Source organism: Protopterus annectens, chromosome 6.part0 (assembly GCF_019279795.1).
Source record: "Protopterus annectens isolate FY-2018-M chromosome 6.part0, PAN1.0, whole genome shotgun sequence".
NCBI classification, from domain to species: Eukaryota; Metazoa; Chordata; order Ceratodontiformes; family Protopteridae; genus Protopterus; species Protopterus annectens.
The window spans coordinates 709,355,808-709,376,700 of NC_056737.1; the positions used below are offsets into that span (position 1 = coordinate 709,355,808).

The window sequence follows — 20,893 nt, forward strand, 5'->3', positions numbered from 1 at the left end:
TCAAAAATTAGAGGATGAAGTGAAGAAAAGCCTGGATGAATAGGAGACATCTATTGAAGATCTATTTCAAAAAAACTTGAAGGATCAAACTGTATTAATTTTATGAAAGCACAGATAAGTAGCTGGATTGGTATTCCACAGCAAGATTTGTTAATTAAAAGGTTACTTTGATTGTATGTTCCAAACCTGGCCATGAGAAAGCAGCCAAGACCTACATTAGTAAAGATGCAACCATACCAGCAGAAAGAGTTGATCCTAATAACATTGTGACAGAAAGGAAACATTTTAAAAAGTGGGCACAGCAGAGTGTTTGTGGAAAATGATTATTCACTGTACACCAGACTGAAGAGAAGCAAATTTACCCCAGCAATCAGGGTATATTAAGAATCAGGTGTGATATTCAAGCTGCTGTATCCATCTGTATTCAGAATATTTTTTTCCTGGAGAATCAAAGACATTTTTAGATGCAGAACAGGCTAAGGAGAAAATAACAAAAAGTTTATTCAACAAAATGTGAGCCAGAAACAAAAGGCAGTTCCGCTTCCTCATTCTTCTGGCAATAAAGCTCATAGAGAGACTTTGCCCACTAAACCTTTTCCAGTGGAAAATGCTTGTGAGACAGAAAAAAAGCATAGGAATTTTCTAGAAGAATCAGGAGTACCTTAGACTTGAAACAGAGTCTGCTGTTGGGAGACGAAGATGAATAGGAAGAAGACCAACAACACTGAAATTAGTTTGAAAATGGGAGTACATAGAGCATGAATCACATTTGTAAAATATGGTTTTGGAAGAAAAAGTGGCTCAGAATGGCTTCACTTTTGTTGACATTGTTAAACTTGTGGGTGGACTATAAAGCATATACCCCACTTTATGTCATCAATGTTTAGAAGGACACTAAAAAGAAACAAAGCAACTGTAAACAAAACAATGTTTGTTCTTATTAGTATTAGTAAAAAAACATTTCATGATATAAAGTGCATGTATATAGTAAAGCAATTTTGTGTAGTGCGTGAGCAGGAGTATTTTAAATGTGGAAGAGTCTTTTCAGTGACTGTTCTATGTGTTAAACATATTAAAGTAAACAAATATGTTTTTAGTTGTAAGAAATACAGTCTTTATAGAATAACAAGACTAAAAAGACTTGACAAAAGCAAGTTTACTGTGAAAGTACTGTCACTTTGAGCTACTAGGGTAGGGTGAAGTGTAAAAGTACTCTGATTATATGTATGATTAAGATATTTTCTCTGATTTTACAAGGGTGAATGTCTAGATTAATGCTCTTGTCTTAAGCTATAAACATCTTTTGTGAACAAGTAGGCTTGAAAAGTAAGACAAAATGTTGAAAGCTGTGAAGATGATAAGTTTCTTATATCTGCAAAGATATTAACTTTTTTCCATGAGCAAATGTTAAGAGGGAGTAAAAAAATCTGCAGCTGAAGGCATTTGTCCACTCTGCTCTGAGTGAAGCTGACAAAGACTTATTGCTGATTAATTTCTCATGGAGACAAGTTGTTTCCAGGTGCAATAAATTGATTCTTAGAGCTCTGAGAAGTGTTTGCTGAGGGAAATTCAAAATGTAAAGGTACAATTGCAAGCAATTCAGTGGAAAATAAAGTTTGAAATTATGTGAACTGGATAAGAAATAACAGCCTCCCTAGTGGCATTAACAATTTAATGCATTTAATGGAACAGTGTATAATTTAGTTTTATATAAAAAATACCAAGTGAACTTTTATCAAGGATTAAAAGTTAATGTTTTTTGAAAGCATACAAGCTGTTTTTCACATATGGGAGGGGAACACAGATAAGAAAAGAACAGACAGCAATCAGTGTAAGTGGGAACTCAAGCTGTAGCATCCGCTTTAGTATGGCTAGCCTTAATATTAGATTAGGTAATGCATGTGCGTGCAGGTGTCAATTTGGGATGATTTGGAGAGTTAAACATCATTTTTTGAAGATGTACATAATTTTGTTTGTTCTAAGTTAATAGGGGATGGGAGTGTTGAGAAAATGTATTTTTTTTTTGTTTGAGGGCTGTCATTAAAACAAAAAGTCCTGAAGACATAGGTTCAAATGGAGATGAGAAGAAACAACTGTATAAAGGATTAGCCTGCTAAATATTAGCATGTGCATGTAACACAAAGGTTAGAATTACACATGAAAAATATCCTGTATAATAGGTGGGAACAATAGCTTTTAATCATTATGACCACTCTATATTATCCTGAGATGTAAATAGCCTTACAAGTATAGAAAAAAGGAAAGAGTATTGAACTATGTTAAAAAATGCAATGTTGCAGAAGATCAATAAAAAAGTGCACGAAACCAAGAAAATCCAGCCAAGGCAGAAACCAGGAACCGAAACAAAACGTTCAAACCACTTTTTATCTTTTATTCCACGTTTTAAAAGCCAATGCTGATCAGGTCACAAAACGAAAACCACACAGATCCAAGTTGAGCATGCGTTCACTTCGTATAATAACAAAGCTTCCTCTCAACATATTGCTTCCACTAATGCCCTCATTTTATATACCTGTTAATAAGCGTTAATTGACATTAATTTACATCTCATTACCCCTCTTAAATAGTAACCCATTACACACCACATTTAAAAACTGCAAAATAAACTATGTTCCAACCAAAGACTCTCATAATTATATAAAACAATGTCAGTGTGTGTAAATATCTAGGTTATCCTAACAATCCAATAAATGTCTTTAAAAACAATTAACTGGAGTGTGTTAAACTTCACTAACTTAAATAATATATATAATTAATGTGAAAAGACTTCCCTTAAAAATGACAATTGCATAAAATAATGCAAGATTGTATAGTATAAAATGCAGTACAAGTAAAAAGGAAAAAAACCTTGAATGATTTTTTTCAAAATACATTTCCAACTAAACAGCATGTGTCTAACAACCTAAACCTTGTAAAAAAATCTGTATATTGGTCAATACATCCAAATTACTTTATTTCCCTTATTGTTTATAAGGGAGATGACCAAGCTACTACCCTACACTTCAGTATAAAAGGACCATATTGTATCATGTTTAAATTTCTGATATCTTGCTGTTATAACTTAGCTTGTCTTAATCTCAACACACTCTGTATGCTAATACTGTCATTAAGTCCAGGGGTTCTACTGGCATCCAATTTGAGTTGCCAGTATAATTCCCTAAATTCCACTCGGGATTCCCAGTTGCCCCCCCTCGGGTCTAACATAACCTGTTCAATAACCGCAAATTTGATGTTCATGTTTTCGCATGTCAATGAATGTTTGTAAAAGGCGTTGGACTCTTTCCACTTACTTATTTCGTATGTGTGTTTGTAAATTCTTTTTCTTAAAGTGCGGGTAGATTTGCCTATATAAAAACCTTTACAAACCATACATATCCCAATATACACAATGCCCTTTGTACCACAGTTGTAATGACCAGATGGAAAAAAACTTGTATTCTCTAGAAGGAATGTAGATGCCTTGTTGGAGTAAGATGTATTCACATTGTCGACATGAACCACATTTGTGTGTACCTTTTTTAGTGGTGAAATTCCTTGTTGTGTAACTTTCTTTTATCTCAAACAAGTCTTTTAAATTCCTCCCTCTTTTTCTGATAAATACAGGGTGGTTAGGGATGTAATTTCCAATTTCCAATTTCGTTACTCATTTTCAATATTGGCCAATATTTTCTAATAATACCCTCCACCCTATCAGAAGTGTCAGAGAAAGTATGTATCAGAGCTTGACTATATTTTTCCATTTTTTCTTTTTCTTTCACTGTCGATACCATTTCATTTTTTTGTCCTAGTAATGGAAAATATTTAGTCTTTCTCTCTTTTATTATTTCATTACTTAAAGTCTGTAACAAAGAGTCTGGATAGCCTCTTTCCATAAAAAGCTCCCTTATATTGTTAACCTCCTCCAGGAAAATCGCATCCTCACTTGTCATCCTGGATGCCCTTATCAACTGTCCTTTTACTATGCCCTTTTTCTGGAAAAACGGGTGTCCACTCTGAAAATGTAGATATGCATTGGAATATATAGTTTTGAATGTAAATAGTCACATGAATCTTTGTACAAGGTAACATCCAAATAATTGATACTTGTTTCGTTCAACGTGTAAGTAAATTTCAAAAAATCTGTACATACATTTATATATTCATAAAATTCAAGGAATGATTGTCTGGACCCTTTCCAAAAAATGCAAACATCATCCAAAAAATGGGTTTAAAAAAGAATGTGTTGCTTCCATGTTGTGTTAAAAATAAATTTTTTCTTCCAGAAATATAAAATGCAGTTTGCGTAAATGGGGGCACATGCTGCCCCCATGGCAACACCCTTCTTTTGCTGAAAATGGTCGTGGTTGAAGTATACAAAATTATTCGTCAATACTGTTTCAGTAAATTCTAAAATTAAATTGACAAGGTGACTGTTTAAACCAGAATCCGTACTTAAAATCTCCTGAAACCATTCCAGTCCAATAGTGTGAGGAATACTTGGGAATAGTTCTACCACGTCTATAGTAACAAAATATAACTCGGTTTCAACCTTCCTTATTGGAATGTTCTTCAAAAATTCCCAAGAATCTCTACTAATATGTTGTACTGTGTTAATAAAATGTTTCAGTTGTGTGTCTATAAAAATAGCTAAAGGTTCCGTAATGCTCCCAGCTCCTGCCACAATGGGTCTAAATTTAAGTGGTTCTAACCCTTTGTGAACTTTTGGTATCCCAAATATAACCAGAAGCCTAGGATTTTCCACATGCAGAAAGTTGTATAATTTCTCATTAATACTCCCCTGCAATAAATGGTCCATCAAATAGTAATTAATCTTAGAGTAGGTAATGTTTATTTCGTTACAAGATACTAGCATGTAATGGTCAGTGTCCTGTACAATATTGTGTATATAGTTCTCGTACATTTCCTGGTACATCATAACCACCCCACCCCTCTTGTCAGGTTTCATCACCCTTATTTTTTCTTCTCTCAATTTTCTTACTAATGTCTCTTTCTCTTCTGTCCAATTTTCATATACAAACTCACCGTGAGGTTTAATTTGCCTCACGTCTCTTTCAACCATTTCTTCGAAAACTCTTAACACAGGGTTCGTAGGTGGATTGAATGTACTTTTTTATGTAAGTCGTCATTTGTGATGTTCTTTCCTTTGAAAAAAACATTTAAATTTAACTGTCTTGTAAATAGCTTGATGTCTATCAATGTATCTACCAAGGACACACCTTTAATGGGTACAAAATGAAAACCCTTAGTAAACAATTTGAAATACACATCCTCTATAATATTATCAGTGAAACTGTAGATCGTAAAATTATCTTTCCGATGCATAATGTCAGTATTATTGTCTTTAGAATCAATATAACTACTGGCCCCATACAAAGAATTGTAGGGGTCGGAATTGTATATCAGTACATCTGAGCCCTCCCATGAACCCCCCCCCATGTTCCCTGGGTGGCAGGGGGTTCTGATATGAATGTTTCCTCAGTTTCTCGGCTATCATCTCGCTCCTCCTTACTGCTTCCTGCTCTAAAGGGGATTCATGTGTTGTTAACACACTAGACCCATTCTTTTGGTGTTCCCTATTCTTGTTGTCTGTGTCATGAACCTTCAAATCACTAAATTTATTAAAAATTGGATATGCTCTGCCATTATTATAATCATGTAGATCCCTGTCAAGTTTTTTTATCTTCCTAAAAATAACCTTGTCACAAAAATTATCAATCTCTTTAAATAAGTTCTCATACTTCCTCGTGTCAAAATTATCATTATTGACTTCAAACAGTTTAGTATGCAATTCATTAGTTTCAGATATAAGAATTTCATTCTGTGCTTCATAGTCCCTGACCATATATTTCAACATTTCAATACCTGTGTTATTAAATAATTCAGTCAACTGTTTATATAACATAGAATTAAATTTCACATTGTTTGGGTATTTAGTTATTCTCAGACCCTTAGGAATTCTCCCAGTGTTAATACATTCCTATAAATATTCTATTTCAAGTTGATTTGATTTTAAAATATAGAGTTTGTCTTTAAATAACTTAAGGGTTTCATCAAAAGATTCAAAGTCTTTGTTAAATTCACATTCGTTAAAATTAAAATGTTTGTTGCTCCAGAAGTTAAAATTGATATTAACAGTACCTCTATTATTGTTCAAATTACGCCTGCTTTCAGGCATTGAGTGAACAAAGTTGTCCGTTTTGTTCCCGCTTTTCTGTTGTTTTTGTCCTTCAAGACTTCCTCGCTTCTCTCGCTGTTGTAATCCATCTCCCTGGTGGGTTGCTGGTCCTTCTCCGCTCCTGCAGTAATCTTTCAAACTATTTTGGTTGCCAGGTAAGTCGCTTTGTTTAAGCGACAGGTTGGAGGTGTTGTTTAATAACTGGGTTAACAGCACAATCACCTGCTGAAATTCTTTTCTCGTAACAGGCGTGCTGTCGTCCCCTGAAACATCTCTCAATACAGCTGGTGTATCCAAAAAGACATCCAGTTCCGCTCGCTCTGCCATAGCACCTCAAAACCAGGAAGTCAATAAAAAAGTGCACGAAACCAAGAAAATCCAGCCAAGGCAGAAACCAGGAACCGAAACAAAACGTTCAAACCACTTTTTATCTTTTATTCCATGTTTTAAAAGTCAATGCTGCTCAGGTCACAAAACGAAAACCACACAGATCCAAGTTGAGCGCGCTTTCACTTCGTATAATAACAAAGCTTCCTCAGAACATATTGCTTCCACTAATGCCCTCATTTTATATACCTGTTAATAAGGGTTAATTGACATTAATTACAAATCATTCAAGGTTTTTTTTTCCTTTTTACTTGTACTGCATTTTATACTATACAATCTTGCATTATTTTATGAAATTGTCATTTTTAAGGGAAGTCTTTTCACATTAATTATATATATTATTTAAGTTAGTGAAGTTTAACACACTCCAGTTCATTGTTTTTAAAGACATTTATTGGATTGTTAGGATAACCTAGATATTTACACACAATGACATTGTTTTATATAATTATGAGAGTCTTTGGTTGGAACATAGTTTATTTTGCAGTTTTTAAATGTGGTGTGTAATGGGTTACTATTTAAGAGGGGTATTGAGATGTAAATTAATGTCAGTTAACGCTTATTAACAGGTATATAAAATGAGGGCATTAGTGGAAGCAATATGTTCTGAGGAAGCTTTGTTATTATACGAAGTGAAAGCGCGCTCAACTTGGATCTGTGTGGTTTTCGTTTTGTGACCTGAGCAGCATTGGCAATGTTGCAGGAGACATATTTGGAAAGAAATGAACACGTGACTTGCACAGGTTTCAGAATGGATATTCAGCAGAATATAAGGGGTAAAATAAAAAAGTAGTTATTCTAATTGTCAGAGTATATGGATAGAAGAAGAAAAAGAACAATAGTGGTAAATTTGTGGTAGTAATGGTCTGTTGCTAAGAGAGGAGGATTATGCTGGCATGTATTCATATTCCACCAAAAACTACTAATAAAAATTTGGAGAGAAATGATTAGCTATTGGCAGGGAATATTACTTACAAGTGGGGGTAGAATTTGATTTGCAATGGTGAGGATGTATCATGGGGACCTAGCAGGGAAAATGTAACAAAAGAGGTTAGAGTTCTGAAGAAATTTATGAAAATATTTTGTATGAAAGATGTGAATTCAGTAGTAGGAACTAGGACAGAATTTACACATTATTCCCCAAGATACAATAACTGGGCTTGACTAGATAGAAATTGTATTTCACAGGAATATGTGAATTTAACTGAAATGTTTGACACACATCTAATAACTATTTCAGATCATGCAGCAATAAAAACTAAGATAAAAATGCAGGGCAATGAAGTAAAAATGTCTCTTTCCCACTCTGGCTAAAAAAGTTTGCAGATGACTGCAAACTGGGAGCCATTACTGAATCCCCAAATGATGTGGATACTCTACAAAAGGGCCCTACAGAAACAGATGCTTGGTGCCAGAGCCATGGGCTCAAGCTCAATGCCAAGAAATGCATTGTTATCCCCTTTGGGAAAAAACATGTATCCATGAATTACCATATAGGTGGCAGTACACTAAACACAGAAAGTGTGATAAGAGACTTAGGGACACAGGTGGACAGTGGTCTCACCTTTGATAACCACATCGCCACAACAGTCAGGAAATCCTTCTATGTGGCACACCTCATCACGAAGGGCTTTTCATCCAGAAAAAAGGAGGTCATTGTCCCACTGTACTCATCCCTCATTAGACCCATTATAGAATACAATGCCCCATTTGGTATGTACCTCTCAAGACATCTGCAACAACTGGAAAGGCCTCAGAAATACCTCACTAAAAGAATCACAGGCCTAAAGCAGATGCCCTACGCTGACTGCCTTAAAAACTCCAGCTATACTCTGTCATATCGTCTACTCAGAGGCGATCTCTGCTTAACTTACAAGGCCATGTCAAACCCAGAGCTGTTGGACATGCTACACTTAAAGAAATCCCAATCCCTCAGAGCTACACGCTCCAGGGATCTAAACCTTGTCATCACAATAAACAAAACATGCTGGAGGGATAGGTTCCTGACCCAGAGACTCCCCAGACTCTGGAATAGATTGCCCATACATGTCAAGCAGAGTGCCTCTTTGGACCTCTTCAAGAGGAACCTTGACGATTGGATGGGAGAAAGGAAATTCACCCCAGGGATCACGTCAGTCACCCTGCTAGACAGGGGTCCAGGAAAGTAAATAATGTGGGAAGAAATAGCCAGGGAATTGTTATGGCTAGGCTTGTATAGGCCCTAGGGCTGATAGCCTAGTATCAACCTATGAACCTATAAAAGAGAGGAATTTAAGGAATGGGTAGTGGACATTATTTGAGAGTTATTTGGGAAGAGAGAAATATCTTCAGATGTTATAGCTAATGAGCTGGATAAAATGACAAATGGAATTTAAAATAAGGTACAAATAAAAGAGAAATAAATATGTTTAAGAAGTAATGGGAATTACATAAAGTGGCTGACAAAGGTTAAAATATTACAGAATAAGTGGAAACTCACAGAACCAGAAGAGACACTAATGCAGAGTGCTAAAGAGAGAAAAAAAAAAGATGGACACTACAGGGCTCTGCCTTGGGTCCTTTACTTCATGAAATATCTGAATATGAAATAAAGACAAGTTGATAATATATAGATTTAGAATTTTTCCTGATACAGCAAATTTGGCAAGATAAAGATAGGTCTTTATGATTATTACTGGCTGTAATGTTACTTAACTACTTCAGTAAGTTGTATAAAATATGTCAACATTCAATAAACATATACTTCATATAATTAAGGGGATGTTTACACATCTTTACACATAAAAGCAATAATAATATAATTCATGCTTCCAGTGTTAGCAAACACTTAGAAACATACATGGATAATGAACTCCATTTTAGGACTAACATATCATAGATAAATGGGAAAGTCTATAAGGAAATCCATGATGTATTTTATGGTATAACTAGATGTACTTCTCAAGCATGTTGCTACCTTTGTGTGGATCTTTGGTTAAACCTATCATTGAGCATAACGCCTAATTTTGTTCTTGCCATTTTTAAACACCTTGTGCATTTCAAGAGAATCCAGAAATACTGCATCCATCCTCAACCCCTTTTCCCATTTTGCACATGGGGTCAGGGTGTCACTTCAACAGTGACAATCATCTCAAGCCAAGGTTTACACCGCCGGGTGTCATGGTAGTTCATTCAAACCAGAAATACTGCAATGGAAGAATAATTTATTAATGGTTCTGACTTTGCAGAAAGGTCAATGCCTTGATCCCATTCAGTGGCTTAGAATTTGTCCAGGTGTGATCTGTGTTTTGCGTTTATGACAATTCATAGCTTCCCCTATATTTAGTCAAGACACAAATGATTGTGGATCCTTACTTCAATCAAAAGTGATTGAGAACAAGGCTGATTTAAACACCTGATGCACAAGATGAATCAGTGTTTTGCAGGGGGCAAGCTCCTTCTAATCAGCCATATTTGGCGCTTCACTCCCACATCCCTTACTTTTGGATGATGGTGAGGAAAGAAGGAAATCTCCACTATAGAGCATGATGGTCTTGTGCAGACATTATTATAACAATGCTCATGATGCAACTGCAGAAGCTTTAAGCAACAGTAAAATCAAAGAATATGATTAAGCATTAGAACCCAACAGAGTTAGCCCTCCCCATACCAAATCCTATTAAAATGTATACACCTATCAAAGCCCTAAATCTAACCTTAAAATTCCCACCCATTTCCTAACCTAATTCCTCATTTCCTATGCCTAAAACTCCACTCCCCCTATCCTAACCCAAAAATCTCCAGCTGTTCCCTAAACTTAAAACTGCAGTCCTCCTTGCTATATATAACTTCCCCAATCACCTCTAACCTGAAAACTCCCTTTCTACTCCCTAAACCTAAATCTCCACCCCTAACCCTAAAATTCCTTTCCCACTCCATAACCCCAAAGCTTTGTTTTCATCCCTAACTCTAAAATCCCTTTCCTGCTGCCTAACTCTAAAATCCCCTTCCCAACAGTTGCCCTAATCTACACTCCCACCTATGGCTGCTGCACTTACTAACTCAAAATCAAATAATATGCTTGGTTAAGCTGTAGCATCTCCTTGCCTGATGTCATATACAAGTTTGAGCAAAATCCGCAGCCTGTACAAGTTACAAGACATTTAAGTCCTTGGCTTTGAAACAGTGGTCTTTGAGCACTTGAGATTCAAGCACTTCTAGTAGAATCCTTGATTAACAGTGCAGAAGCCCAATTCATAATATTACAGTTGCAGAAATGTTAGATCTTGTATCAGTATCAAATATGTTAAATACTGGACATGTGAGATTTTAAAAAATTAAAATTTAATACCATGAATAGAAGCAACCAACAGCATAGGACAATCTTCCACTTCATATACAGCAGTTTACGCCCATGTCTCAATTCAAATTAACATATATATTTTCAGGAATGGAAAATATATTCCTGACAAAATGGCTTTCAAGCTTCCTGCTGACTTCAAGTCATAAGCTCATCATAAAGTTAAATAATTGATCCTATATTATGGGTTAATTATGCTACTACTTAGGTCTGCTTGTTCCTGACATATGCTCATTGCATCTGTGGTGGCCAGTATTTCATGGAATATACAAAAGTAATCTTTTTAAATGCCATGTAACTACAGAGTATTGGATTTACATTGACCAGTTGCAACCTATAGACAAAAACATGCACTGTCTTGAGTACAGCAAATGCTCTGGAACCTTTTGCATTGGTAAGGAAAAGGTACAGTTTTCTACCTACCATAAATGTAGATGTTCGAGTGTTCACACTGCTGCAGTCATTACACTTGGGTTATCCTGCCATCAGGCGGTCCCGTAGTCGGCCAGAGTTCCAAAGTCTTGGTCCGGCGTCGGTTGTTGTCGCTTCTTCCCTGATGTCAGTGCGCCAGGGGTATGTAAGATGCATCTGACGCCATTTTCTTCAGTTTTTCTTGCCCCAGATGTCAGGTGCCCCCAATAGGTAGGCAATACATATTGCTAATAAAAAAATATATACATATAAAATAAAAACAATACCTTCAGTTACAAGCAAATACACCACAAAGGTTGTATAGGATAGAAAGGTATAGATAAGTCCAGCTAGTTCAGAGGGGATGGAGGGAGGGTAACCTGGACTGCAGCAGTGTGAACACTCAAACATCTACATTTATGGTAGGTACAAAACTGTACTATGTTCATCGTGTTACACTGCTGCAGTCATTACACTTGGGTAGAATCCCAAAGCTAAGGTTGGGTGGCTGGTCTATAAAGAGTTAGGATTGGCTATGAGGCCCTGCAGAACTGCAGTGGCAAATCCTGCTCTGGATTTAGAGTAAAGAGGCAGGTGGTAATGCTTGGTAAAGGTGTGCACTGAACTCCAAGTTGCAGCCTCCAAAATTTCCTTGGTAGGTACTCCTCTGAGAAAGGCTGTTGAAGTGGCTGTTGCCCTGGTGGAATGTAGCCTAATGGTATTTGGGACTGATTTTCCATGCTGTGTGTAGCAGTAATGAATACAGTGTCCTATCCATTTGGATATAGACTGCTTTGAGATAGCCTTGCCCTGTGATCCTGCAGCATATGCTACAAACAGTTGCTCAGTTTTCCTGAAAGCTTTTGTTTTGTCCAAGTAGAAGCATAGCTGCCTGTGTATGTCCAAAGAATGCAGAAGTTTCTCCCCTTTATTCTGGGGGTTTGGATAAAAAGCTGGCAAATGGATGGTTTGGTTAAGAGCCACACTAGATATCACCTTTGGCATAAAGGTAGGGTTTGTCCTTAAAGAAACCCTGTCCTGATGAAAAATTATAAAAGGTTCCACTGCCATTAATGCCCGTAGCACTGAGACTCTTCGTGCTGAAGTTACTGCCAGGAACAGAGCTGTTTTCCATGATAAATATTTTAGATCAGCTGTATTGACTGGCTCAAAAGGTGGTAGGGTCAGGTTTTCCAAAACGAAATTGAGGTCCCAAGTTGGTGTTGGTGCTCTCCGGGGTGGTCTTATGTTTTTAGCCCCTCTGAGGTACTGCTTTAGCAAGGGATGAGAGAATAAAGGAGGATCTGTGTTGTAATGTGCTGAAATGGCAGAGGCGTGGATCTTAATTGATGAGAAGGATAGGCCTCTGTCCAGCATCTCAGTTAAGTATTGTAAAATCTGAGGAATGTTTGGAACAAGAGGGTCAAGGCCTTGAGCCTGGTTCCAGGCGCAGAATCTCTTTCATTTTTATGAGTAAGCCTTCCTGGTGCTCGGCATCCTGGCCTCCAAAATGACATCCATAACAGCTTTAGAGAGAGGTGCTGCCTGTTTGACTAATGTATCTGCCATGCAGCCAGGTTTAGGGTTTTGAGCTGACCGTGCAGGATCTGATTGTTTTGTTGAGTCAGAAGGTGTGGATATTTGAGGCAAAATCCATGGTGGGCCTTGAGCCAAGTTCCTTAAGATAGGGTGCCAGTGCTGGTGTGGCCAGTCTGGAGCAATCAGTATCATCTGTGTTTTTTCTTGTCTGGCTTTTAGGAGTACCTTTGAAAGGAGAGGCAGTGGCGAGAAGGCATAAACTTTTAGGTTTTTCCAGCTGAACAAAAGAGCATCTACTTTCCATGCTTGTTTGTGATAAGTCCTTATGCAGAATTTTTGTAGTTGGCAATTCAGTGGGGAGGCAAAAAGATCTATGTCTGGGCATCCCCATTTTTGCGTTACCATGCTAAAGATTTGTGGATTCAATTTCCATTCGTGAGGGTCCATGATATTTCTGCTTAGATTGTCTGCCAGAGTATTTTTCTTTCCTGGCAGGAATTGTGCTTGCAGGTGAACTTGATATGTTAGAGCTGTGTTCCACAAGGTCATGGCTTGCCTGCATAGGGGATAAGAATGAGTGTCCCCTTGCTTGTTTATGTACCACATTACTGTGGTGTTGTCTGTCTTTAGTAATAATTGTCCTGGATGCAGAAGGTCCTTGAAAGCTGTTAGGGCATTTTGAACAGCCAACATCTCTTTTTGATTGATGTGAAGATGCATCTGGTCTGTGGTCCACTTGCCATGAATGCATTTTCCTGCCATGTGTGCTCCCCAGGCGTAATCTGAAGCATCTGTTGTTAGGGTTTGCCTGGCTGTGGGTTGGGTAAAAGGCTGACCCTTGTTTAGGTGACATGCCTGTGCCCACCATCGAAACTCCTGTTGTAGGCAGGGAATCACAGGTATTACTGCTTCTAAACTGTGAGAGTGTTGAGTCCAAACACTTTTTAGGTACCATTGTAATTTCCTCATATGCAGTCTGGCATATGGTATTAGTAGTATGCAGGATGCCATGAATCCCAGGGCCTGCAGAATTTTTCTTGCAGGGAGATGGGACTTTTTTGTCAGTAATTGAAAATATTGAGTTAGATGAACTTGTTTGTCTGGCGTGAGGTAAACCATCAGGGCCGTTGTATTTAAGCTGGCACCCAGGAATATAATCTGTTGTGAGGGCACTAGTTTTGACTTCTTTTTGTTTACTGTGTACCCTAGAGAAATTAGCAACCTTTTTACAAATGCCAGATGCTGTAGAAGAATGTCCTTTGTCTATGCTTTAATGAGGCAGTTGTCCAGGTATGGATATATTTGAATTCCTTTTTGTCTGCAAAATGCAATTACTGGTGCCAGGCACTTTGTGAAGACTCTGGGCGCAGTAGATAAGCCAAAGGGCAGTGCAGAGAATTGGTAGTGCATTGTACCAGCTTTGAATCTGAGGTATCTTGTGCAATTTTGTCTGATAGGGACATGCAGGTATGCCTCTTTGAGGTCCAGAGTAACAAGCCAAGCCTTCTTGCCCAGTATGGGTAGAAGCTGCTGTAATGTCAACATTTTGAATTTTGGAATATCCAGGTAAGTATTCAGAATTGAAAGGTCTAGTATGGGCCTCCAGGCCCTGTCCTTTCTGGGGACCAGGAAGAGTCTTGAGTAAAATCCTTGTCCTTGTTCCTGTTGTAGTACTTTTTAAATAGCTCTCATGTCCATGAGGGCTGAAATTTGTTTTTGTGCCTCTGCCCATTGATTTTGTGGCAGGTCTGGCATTCCTTTTAGCCTTGGTAAAGTATGAAAGTGGAACCTGTAACCTTGAGACACAATATTCAGAACCCATTTGTCTTAGGTGATTGTTTGCCAGTTTTGAGAAAAAAGTGCTAGTTTCCCCCTAAGGGGGCTTCCAAAAGGGAAGTGCTTGGTGTACGAAGGGGAAAGTCATTGTGACTGTTTCCTGTAAGGTTGAGACTTGTCCTCACCTCCTTTTGGGGTTGAGGTGCCCCACTGTCTTTGTCTGTTTGAGCCTTGGGGTTGAGATCTGCCTCTTGGGCGTCTGTATCTGCCTTTCTGTGGCCTGTCTGATACTGGAAAGGACCAATTCTTTGTTGGCCAATTTCTGCTAAACTGAGGTGGCTGTACCTGTAAGAAATCCTTGACTGTTTGCATAGATTTAGCTTTATCCTCCATTTTCTTTAACACCTCTTCTGCCTTAACACCAAACAAGGTATCAATGCTGTAAAGGAGCATCCAATAATTTTGCCTTAACATGATCAGGTAAACTCTGTTCTTTTAACCAAGCATGTCTTCGAATCACAGAACCTGTAACTGTGGCTCTACAAGAGGCCTCTAAAAAATCAAAACCACATTGCAGAGTATGTTTTCCCACCTGTTCAACTGCATGCAATAAATCCTGCATTTCTTTACAATAAGGAGCTTCTGAGCTTGTAAGCATTTTCTGTTTTAACTGAGCCATTAAATATTGTTGGTACTTAAGCATGTGAAACTGGCAATTTAAAGCTCTTACTGCTAAAGTTGCAGAAGTGTATACTTTCCTCCCTCATCTATGCAAAGCTCTGGAATCTCTGTCAGAGGGTACTGGAATTTTTGCAATGGAAGCCTTAACCCCTTTTGGAACCTGGGAAATAGTTTCTGGACCAGCAGAATGGCTTTTGCAAAGAAACTTGTGAGAGTCAGGGACTCTATAATACCTATCTGGCTTGGCTGGAGCAGGGGGCAAAGAATCAAGAGATAAGCGTGATTCAGAGAATACATCATCCACAATGTCTAGCACAGGCGGAATAGCCAGCGGCCTGTGCTGAGGCAATAAAAGGAAATCCCTGAGCCTTTTCTTGGATTCTGACTAATCCTGACTTTCCCAATGGAAATGCTCCCTCATGGTATGCAAAGTTTCCCCAAAAGAATAATCCTCAGGAGGAGAGGCTGAAGGGATAGATTCTTCAGCATAAGAGTCCTCATAGGGGGGTAGAGAGTATCCCTGGTCTGAAGAGGAATCAGAGGAAATGGAAACCTGATCAGAGGAATCATAGTCTGTATCCTGCCTAGGTCTTTTCTCAAGAGGAGGATGGGAACCTCTGATTAGAGTAATGAGGTCCTCGGCCATTTTAAGCATCTGTTTCTTAGGCATGGAGGACTGTCCAGGAGAATGCTGTACTTGTTTCTTTGTCTTTAATGGTACCTTTGTCTTGGCTGTTGTTTTAATGGTAAGTTGTGAAGGTCTGAAAACACCCTCAGAAGCTGAAGCCTGCTCAGCGGCTCTGGACCCATCTGAGGGATTAGTTTCCATAGGCCCAATACCTTGAGTTTCCAGAGGCCTAGTTGTCTCCACGTGGGAGTCGGAAGCGGCCCATGGCTCTGAGGTAACAGGTGTCAGGGGCTGCGAAAGCACCTCACTGAGAACCAGCGACTGGCCTAGAAGAGGTTTCGTTGTCGGTTTTGGACCTCAGATGCATGTCTTTATCCTTGTCTTTGCATTTTTTCGGTATTGAGGTCGTCGGTTGATCCGATGGCATAGTATAATTGAACCTTCGGCCAAAGTAGTGCAAAGCAAAATCAAAACGTCTTTTTATAGTGCGTTTGTTAATTCTAGCACAAAACCGACAACTAGTGACGTCATGATCAGTGCCTAGGCATGGAATACAGTAAGAGTGGAAGTCCTTATGAGGTATTTGCTTCCCACAAGAAATACAATTATTAACTTTTTGTGACATCGGTCTGAGGCAAGAAAAAAGTTTCCCCAATGGGGTGCTTAGCTTTATTGAAGACTTCAGATCTGAAATTCGACTTTGGAAATCTCAGGAGTTGGCCGACCGGCACTTGCAAACTGCTTCTGCTTCAGGCACCGCGCGGCAAGAAAGACTGAATAAAATGGCGTCGGATGCATCTTATATACCCGTGGCGCACTAACGTCAGGGAAGAAGCGACAGCAACCGATGCCGGACCAAGACTTTGGAACTCTGGCCAACTGCAGGACCGCCTGATGGCAGGATAACCCAAGTGTAATGACTGCAGCAGTGTAACACGATGAACATCTACCACGTAACAAACAGCACCTGATGTCACAGTTCTATTTTTTTTCTTTTTTTGGCCAGAGAAATTTAAATTATTTGATTCATAGCAAAAAAATACTGAATACATTAAACAGTACATCGCTAAGAGCTGTTTCTGAATACCCCTTGGAGATACAACAATTAAGTTTCTTGAATGCCAGTAGATGAAACAATTAACTTATGACCCTATAAGCCCTTTGTGCACATTAATGCAATCCTAAATAAACCAGATAGTTTCTGCACCTTGCAAAGCCAGCAAAATAAACATCCACACCTTCTCTAAGGATGCTTTTAGGACTCACTATTATTGGGCGAAGTAGGCAGATGCCTTTATACAGTATTCTGTGCTATGCCGCACTAATCTGAAAATGGACACATCATCTTGTAGGCAAATATTGCAGAACAGTTTGCATGTCCTTGAAACTGCCAAGGGTTGCATATTTTATTTAGCTTGGAAGCACTGTATTATGGCTTGTCTCTTTAGTATGTGGTAGAATAGCAGAAAAGCAACTGAAGCTAGAAGGATTCCTTAACCACTTTCCTCTCCTAACAACTATAATGACTAGGCTAAAGTGTTTCTTTCTAGTTTTAATCTTTTTTTGAAAAAGCTGGGTTTAATTTCTTCAAACGTTTTGGGTTTCTAATACCATGATGAAAATAGACCCCATTCCTAAGTCATGCTATGACTAAGTTCATTAAATTAATATTGTTTCAGACTTTGATTCTAGCTAATAGTGTTCTTTTCAGTACCAGCAATAAGTTAAAGAGGACTATGTTTTGTGGTTACAGGCTATTATGTACTACAGTAGATACATGACATAAATTACTTATCCTGGATATTAAAATGTCTTACTTATAAATCATGATAGGTAATGTTTTTATGATGATTTATCTTTGCATGAATAGGGGGAAGGGGCAGTTTTAAAATGTTGGATCAGATTCCTAATCACATTTAAACAGTACTGTTAATACAATGACCTTGTAGCTTTCTGTTATCTCCCCAAAGAATAATTATTATTTTCATCCTAGACCATTTGACAAGGACCGGATTATCATCCAAACAGTACAGTAAGCTGTTACAACTTGCTACAGATGTGCTGTGAGCTGGGATCCAAGTTCCGGCTTTAGCTGAAATCACCTAGCTGACCTTAGCATTATCTGAATATGGCACTAATGATAAATTGTAAATGTCAGAAGCACATGGATCATCTCAGCTAAGAGGATTTCTTGTTAATTTTGTTAGTGTGGGAACTAAATGGAGGAACTTTTCTTACTTGTAGATTTTGCAGTTAATGAACAGATTGTGTCATTCTTATAGCCAAGAGAAGGTTTTAGACTCTAGGTCTATGGAGTTTAAAGTATTAGTGAATTGAGTACTGTATCAAATGCTATAAGCATGTATAATTTATTTGCATTATTGTTGCCTTGTAGGTTTTTGATTTTGAAGCAGATTCATATACAGGTGTTTATACCATTTGAGGCTTGTAAAGAAAGAGCAGGAGAAGTTTCCTTACAGTCACATTTTTATTTATTTCTACATTTCTGTCTCTTAGTAGACATCATAAACCATTACCTTCAAAAAGTGTTTCATAAGGCTTTGGGTACATTTCTAAACAATCTACTGTGTTTTTTAAAAGGTGTACTACATGCAAAAGTATCTCCTTATTTTTGTTTGCCTATGGCTTCATGCTACAGTGTTTGCACTTATTTTCCCACAATGATGCATAACTATCACGGTCACATATTTGTGATGATAATATAGTAAAAGGATATCCTGTTTTTAGGGTCAAAATGCTAGCATTTTCTTTCTATGCTTATAGGACAGCACTCCCAATAAAGTTAAAGCATTTTGTGACAATTAACAGTGTAACTAAGAATGTGATCATTCGTGTTGCAAAAGCAATGTATATCAGTGTGGCAAAATGTTTCTTTTATTTGCTACAACAACAAATACAAGTATAGTATAGTCCCACTGTAATTTCATCAATCAATGTTTCCTTTTTATAAGCCTACATATGTGAATTGTACTTCGAGTTCCTGTGTATATACTATAGACAACCCCAACATTCTTTTGGTTACTTTTCATTACATTTCACAGTTTTCATTTATGGCTTTCTCTCTTCAGTTTTCAGTACTTTTGTACTGAATATCAGGAAATATATTGAGTTTTATTCCACACTTACACACACACAGACACACACATAGTAATAGAGTTTTTATGTGGCCCACCACCAAACAGCTTGACCTCTAGTAATGGCATTCTGTGTTTTTTTTTTTTCCTTCAGGTACCAAAGTCTGTCTGCAGTGAGAGTTGCCCCCCTGGATATAGAAAAGCTGCTCGTCGTGGAGAACCAGTTTGTTGTTATGACTGTGCTCCATGCTCTAAAGGAGAGATAGCCAACCAAACTGGTAGGTGACACATTATAGTAACATTAATACAGGCCAAACATCCAAATACTAACTTATTTTAGGCTCATGATTTATAGGGATGAGGTAGCAAATTACTTAATAAGATCATCAAATGGGTTTTACCCCAAACAAAAACTTATGAATATAGTTAAGAAAATAAATGTACTTAAAGAAATGCAATACATTATGATTATATCCGCTAGGGTTCATTAAAAATAGTGATCACAAAAAGGGCTAGAACAGCCTAACACAGTAACCTGAGCAGAAAAAAAATGCATAAGAGAAACACAAAACACCAAAATGCTACATTATAATAGAGAAGCTAAAGAAATTAAAAATAATTTAATGTAGAAAAATCCAACTCGGGTAACGTCACAGCATGATGGAATACTGAGTCCCCAAATTAAGGAGAAACACTTGGAATGAGAAGTGCCTGATCACATGCCACAATGAAGATGCTCTGGAGCCTTCAGTAGGAAACCAATACAAAAGTTCAGTTGGAGTTTGCACAGCAAAAGAAGGAGCAGGAAACAGTGGCAACTCTGATGCAGTCAATGTTGTGGAGTGATAGGCCAGTAAGTTCCCATATGATAGAGCAATTAATGATGCAAGATGCCACTAAAGAGAAGAATATATCATAGGAAGATGTTCAGAAACGTTCAGTAAAATGCCCATAGAAAACTCAGAGCAAAGAATGTGCCCTCAGTTTACACCTTTTCTCATGAGTGCCTTCCTGTATTAAATAAAGGTTTAACATTTATACCTCTGCATGCCCCATAATATCCTTGGATGTTATGTATGATTTAAAGAAGTTCTATAGAAATTTAAACTTGATGTGTTGGATAGTGAAAGGGTTTTTTTTGTGTTTTTTTTTTTTTTTTTATTTAATCCACCATACAATCCTTCAATGCAGGTTTTTGAGAACATGGTGTTGAAACAGCTGTTACAAAAAGAGGTGATGCTGCTTAAAAATCAGTTTTGTAATTTGACAAAAGAAGAAATGGAGGCATTACAGTCTAAACAGAAATATTGTGATTACATGAACAGATAAAGGTGGGGACATGGTTATTTGGGATATAATGGATAATTTTAAAGAAGCAGACAATTATTTGATAAAAAAATGTATTTTCATATGTTCACTGATCTCGCCCCCCACCCACTCATTTAAACAATGGTCAAAACACTTTTTGACAGGAGGCAGTGGTAAGTAGAGTAATTTATAATAAACAGGAACTTAAGGTGGATGATCCAAAACAACAATATATTTATTTTTACCTAAAATGCATAAAAATATTTTTCTCCCTCCAGGTAGACCCACTGTCTCCAAAACAGGCTCTTAAACAGAACCAGCACCTGCTTTTATTACTCAAAACCTATCTTAGCTCTCATTCCAGCAAGACTTAAAAATACTACCCACTTTCTGAATATTTTGAATTGGAAAATGGCTAACAGTAGGGCTTATTTGTTAACTTTGGATGTGAATGCCCTTTATACTAGCATTTTAAATACAAATTTTTATTATTTTATTTTATTTTACATTTGTTTACCAGGAAAGTCCAAATG

The 20,893-nt window shown here is 37.6% G+C and overlaps 1 protein-coding gene across 1 annotated transcript in view; it reads left to right on the top strand.

The window, feature by feature from the left end:
- LOC122803882 (extracellular calcium-sensing receptor-like) overlaps positions 1–20,893 on the top strand; it is a 119,902-nt gene that overhangs the window by 70,004 nt on the left and 29,005 nt on the right. The window contains exon 5 of the mRNA XM_044073563.1: positions 19,207–19,330. Within this exon, the coding sequence (XP_043929498.1) occupies positions 19,207–19,330 (124 nt within the window). The remainder of the gene's footprint in view (positions 1–19,206; positions 19,331–20,893) is intronic.